Below are 5,163 nucleotides of genomic sequence, written 5' to 3' on the forward strand. Positions count from 1 at the left end.
CAGAATGCTTTTTTATTTTCTTATTTTTTGAGAATGCATAGCAAAAGAAATTTAACGGTATGGTTAACCTAGTGAAAATATATTTGCGCGAGGCGCGCAGGTCAATACACCGCAATCGAGTAACTGAAGCGCCACACCACCAGTCCCTTTTCTCCACACGACGAACGAATGCAATCAAAGTAAAGTCGTCGCTCACTCGTCTGTCACTTACTCTTTCGTCACAGCTCGGTCCGTACTCCCCTTCTCGTTTTTATAAAAAGGGGAAAACTACCAACATTTCCGGTAAACTTGAGAAACTACCGATCTAGTCTTTACCAGTCCACCTTCTCAGACGAAACCGCCGACCCGATACTGAAATCTCCGGCAAGCCTTTTTGCTTCATCAATCTGTTTTTATATTTCATGAAGCTTTGAAATTTTGACCGGTTCTTGTTTTGTTTCAACGCTTCCATGGCTGCGGGTCAAAGTCGCTGATCAACTGTTTGATTTCTTCTGCAGGGTTTATAAATCTTGTGATTTTCTTGTTTTGATATATCAAATTAAAGCGAAAATGTTTCGCAAGGTGTTTGGGAAAACTAAGCAGGAAGCGAATCCCCTGCCGACCTTGCACAAATTAAACGAGGTTTATTTTCTGCTGCCATCTCTTTTTCTTAACATGTTAATTTCTTGGTTGAAGGTTGTGTATTTAATTATGAAATGTATTTTATTCTTGTGATGAATTGATCAAAAGGCCCTGATGTTATCCTTATTATATATATTTTTGTTTAAAATTTAGTTTAGGCGATCATTAAATCCAATATGGTTTTTGTTGCAAAATTGTTTGTATGTTTAGACACTTGAGATGCTGGAGAAGAAGGAGAAGCTCCTTGGTAAGAAGGCAGCTGCCGAGGTCGAGAAGGCCAAGCAGTTTACTAAAGCAAAAAATCGAAGTTGTAAGTTCCCTATGTCTTGATTGTTTTGTTTTCTATGAGTTATGGATCATATGCATTTGTTTCGGATATAATCTGTAAGAGGTATGATAGACAGTTCGGTATTAAAAAAAACAGCTACTCTTGTGAGATTTTAATTAAAGTTCCGATTCTTGCTATTTTCGGTGGAGGGTCATGTAAAACGTTATGGCTGAGAAGTAATGGAATTAGTCATCGACTGTTTTGAGCCTAAATTTTACCATAATGAGTAAGGTTGGCCGGTTGGGGATCAGGATCTTGATATGTGATTCTCTAGATTACGAATGTTGTTGTAAAGTAATTAATGAGTTGTCCGCCCTGTTGCCATTATACAGCTGCAATAAAGTGTTTAAAGAGGAAGAAGCTTTATGAGCAGCAAATCGAACAACTTGGAAATTTCCAACTGCGCATTCATGATCAGGTACCATTGAATTGCTTTGAATTTTGATGGAAGTAATATGTTTCAGACTCCAGCATGGATGCTTATATTGTACTGGGTTTGTAGATGATAATGCTGGAAAGTGCAAACGCTACAACTGAAACTGTTGATGCATTGAGAAGTGGAACAGCTGTAATGAAGGCCATGAACAAGGCAACGTAAGTTACATTAGCCTGCGTCCATTCAATCTATGGCATATGTGGTCATCATTGCCATACTAATCCACACATTTTGAATTTAAATACATTGTAGTGTTCTACAAAAATTATTCTTCCGATTAATTGCAGTCACATAACATTAGAGCTTTGGTTGTTGTTTGTGTTTGGACTTTGGACATACTTTCTGATCAAGCACTGGATGTCAATAATTTGAATTCTGTTTCTCAGCTTTATCCTTTATGTACAGAAACATTGATGATTTGGAGAGAACAATGGATGAGATCAATGACCAAACTGAAAGCATGAAACAGATTCAGGAGGCACTGTCGGCGCCTGTTGGTGCTGCAGCTGATTTTGATGAAGTAATGCATTTAAAACTAAATAAGTATTTTTCTTTGATTATATGCATTTATGTAAACCAATAGGCCAACACTATGCTATTTTTTTTTTTAAATCAACATTGTGCAAATTTCTTTTTCAGGATGAATTGGAAGCAGAGCTTGAAGAACTGGATGAAGCTGAATTGGAGGATGAGCTTTTTCAACCCGCCACCACTGCTCCTGCAACTTCAGTTAGTGTAGATATCCCAGTTGGCAGGCAGCCTGCCAAACCAGCTCCTCAGAGAATTAACCGTGAGGAAGATGAGCTTGCTGCATTACAGGCGGAGATGGCTCTTTGAGAGGTCATTCCATGTCCAGGTGATCATTTGTCTGGAAAATTAAACCCTTGTAGTTAATCATTTAACTATCACTCCAAAAAAAATTAAAAATGATCATTGAACTTAAGATGAAATTCTGATCCTTTCCAACTGTCATTGAATGGAGTAGTGTTTCCTTGGTCATTTTGAAAATATGGGACTATCTTTAACTTAAACCTTGCTAAGAATCATTCCACAGTATGAAGCTTGTTTCTAGAAAATGATGGTGTCTCACTTGTCTGCAGGTTGACTACCAACCTTTCTTCAAGTTAATAAAAGTTTGTGGAATGAGTTGCTTTTCGATATTGCTCTCCGTACCCTTAATTTTTTTAGGATTTCTCCACAAATCATACTGTTTGTGCTTATAGTTGGAACACCTACTTGTAGTGTTGGAATTTGATGAAAATTCTGTAGTTCATATGTTATGTCATTTGATCTGATATGTTCTGTTGCTTTATTTGCAGTTTTAGCATACAGTGGGAGAAGGTGAATAAATTGAGTTACTGAGGATGACACTGTACCACTTCGACTCCGCAGCCTAATCAGAGAAGTTTTACAACCACATCATTATGTGATGGTCAGGACGCATTGTATAGAACTATAGATCACATTTAACTTGTAACGTCATTTAAACTGTGTACTTGTAAATTACTTGGTCAAATAGTACTCGATGACCAAGTACTGAATACTCCTATGAGTTATGAGTTGAGGTTGCCCTTTTTAAATAGCTAGTATTCACTATTCAGAGTTGGGAACCTCTTGTCCTCAACTATTAGTTCAAAATGGTGCAGAATATTATGGTTTAGTTTTGATTATCATCTTTGAAATGCCGAGTTCTGTCTATCATCTATATATGTCGAGGAATCAATATGGATATCCAATTAGTCGATCAGATTATTGAGCCATGTATTGACCGGGTAACATGCATGCAAGTTAGTCGTGTGGTGATATGTAGTTATGTACTGAAAGATCCAATGTCACAGCTATAATGAACATGGTGTTTGTGTATCTGGAATTGTCATCATCAAACCATTCAAACGCATAAGATGCGTGTGAACTGTGAAGTGTGAACCATGCTTGCAAATTGTCAATATGCTCAACTGTAATAAACCAAACCATAAAATTGAAGTCTCCTATAGACTATAGTGGCTCAGTCCAAAATGTGAATAAACCTTGAGCTTGGAGTAGTACAACGGATTTGAGTTTAAAGTTTTGGAACCAATACATCAACATGTAGGAATAAACCAAAAGGGTTTCAGACTAGGATAATATCCACTTCTAACATCACAACTGGCATGGTCGATGATCGGGAAGTCATAAACTGAGTATTCTTCGCACCCTGAGATATCTAACCTAAGCAATGAAATCGCTTTTTTTTGTATCACAAACAACACTTGGTCACTTAGAGTTTCCACTGTCTCCCACCTTACATGACTTGTATCTAGCTTTTGCACCAAAACCCTGGGTTTCTTGTTGTCATCGAGTTTCACCACTCGCAAAACCTCACCCGTTATGGACTTCGCCAAATAAGAACGATGAATTTTTCCCTCAGGAATAGAACCTTTAAAACGCATGGATGTAACTGGAGGCCATTTCCTGCAGTCCCAAACAGCAAGAGACGATCCCTTTGAGGTTAGTGAATAGAGATGGTCATTATGAAACATAATTTCCGTAAAGCGATAGCTATTTTCCAACTCAGTCCATGCTTTTACATTATGCTTATAGAATAGAATGTCTCCTCCAACTACAAGAGCCACAACGAAGTTCTTGTTGCTAGACGGATCAAAGGAAACAATAGCTTTAAGAGGACTACTACAATATCGAATTCTTGAGAGTTCACGAAAAAATGGGAGTCGGAACCGAGCTCTTGAAATCGGATTATAGAGACCTACAATACAGCTTGATTCGTTAAAAAAGAGCAGCCACCCATATGATGAACCCATGCAGCGTGAAAAAGGAAAACAACTGAACACGGTCCTGAGTTGGTAAACCGTGTTTCCTATAGGATCATAAACACATGAGCGGTATCTGCGGTGCCATATCTCGTCATCTTTAACTTTCATTAGAAACATTATGCATGGATTCTGAGGCGGGCTGTGATATGGGGAAGAGGTATATGATTTCGCAGTGGACCTCCAAGGAGAACAAACAGCTTTGATGCGCATGATGTCCATGATTGTAGGAAGCTTCTTCAAGACTAACTCTATGAGGTCGGTTGGGAGCTGAGACCACTTAGAAGACTTGCCTCGGCTCGAGCATCTCCTTTTGCTCCCAGGGTGCACTACTTGTCTTCCCATTGTTGTATCATCAAGATCAGGACGCATGTTCGAATTGTGAGTTTCAGTCGAAACTAAAGCTTTGAAAATAAACTAACTGATTATTGTTGGAGGAGGTATACATATACACCTTAAGGCTTAATATTCCGCCCCCCATTCTCCGTCGGTGTTGTTCTTGTTCGGGTTCTTCGCTATGTTCTTTGGTTCCATCTCTGCAATCATGGTTTCTTCTTGATTTGGGTGTCGATGGAGGAGGGACTGATTTTGTTTTGAGGGTTTATCCTCCTTTGGTTGGTACATTACAGATCTGTGCCTTCAGATTCTATAGGCATCGGACCTTAAATACAGAACTTGACGTTGGTATGCTTCCGGCTGTGCTTCGACGGCGCTGGATTGTTGTAATAGCTAGGGTTTTTGTTGAGACTCATAGGGTATTACTCAGTCAGGCCCAAGAGACTATAGTCCATTTCCTATCTATGTCCGTATTGTCCAAGTAGGGACCTATATATATTTTGCTATGTATTTCACTTGAGACATGAATGAGAATTATCAAGTTATTTTCTATATTTCTGTATTTATCTTTCTCTGCATTTATATTCCAATTCTGCAAAATAGCTCAAATCCTCAATTATCTCTCAAATCCAAAC

At 38.5% G+C, this 5,163-nt stretch overlaps 2 protein-coding genes across 2 annotated transcripts; one reads left to right on the top strand and one right to left on the bottom strand.

Annotated features, from left to right (window-relative positions):
* Positions 1–261: 261 nt before the first annotated feature.
* LOC126782923 (vacuolar protein sorting-associated protein 32 homolog 2-like) lies at positions 262–3,071 on the top strand. Its single transcript, XM_050508277.1, has 8 exons — positions 262–363; positions 498–621; positions 832–931; positions 1,282–1,367; positions 1,452–1,543; positions 1,791–1,905; positions 2,025–2,241; positions 2,705–3,071. Exons 2-7 carry the CDS (start codon positions 550–552, stop codon positions 2,220–2,222), a joined length of 663 nt encoding a protein of 220 aa, XP_050364234.1. The 5' UTR covers positions 262–363; positions 498–549; the 3' UTR covers positions 2,223–2,241; positions 2,705–3,071.
* Positions 3,072–3,466: 395 nt separating this feature from the next.
* LOC126784255 (F-box protein At2g26160-like) lies at positions 3,467–4,564 on the bottom strand. Its single transcript, XM_050509734.1, has one exon. It carries the CDS (start codon positions 4,562–4,564, stop codon positions 3,467–3,469), a length of 1,098 nt encoding a protein of 365 aa, XP_050365691.1.
* Positions 4,565–5,163: the final 599 nt, after the last annotated feature.

The sequence above is a fragment of the Argentina anserina genome, chromosome 2 (assembly GCF_933775445.1).
Source record: "Argentina anserina chromosome 2, drPotAnse1.1, whole genome shotgun sequence".
Lineage (NCBI taxonomy): Eukaryota > Viridiplantae > Streptophyta > Magnoliopsida > Rosales > Rosaceae > Argentina > Argentina anserina.

Coding starts and splice junctions, on each gene's coding strand:
- LOC126782923 (XM_050508277.1), top strand. CDS start 550: ATGTTTCGCAAGGTGTTTGGGAAAACTAAGCAGGAAGCGAATCCCCTG. Junction 622..831: donor CCTTGCACAAATTAAACGAG/GTTTATTTTCTG, acceptor TTGTATGTTTAG/ACACTTGAGATGCTGGAGAA. Junction 1,906..2,024: donor CTGCAGCTGATTTTGATGAA/GTAATGCATTTA, acceptor TTTCTTTTTCAG/GATGAATTGGAAGCAGAGCT.
- LOC126784255 (XM_050509734.1), bottom strand. CDS start 4,564: ATGCGTCCTGATCTTGATGATACAACAATGGGAAGACAAGTAGTGCAC.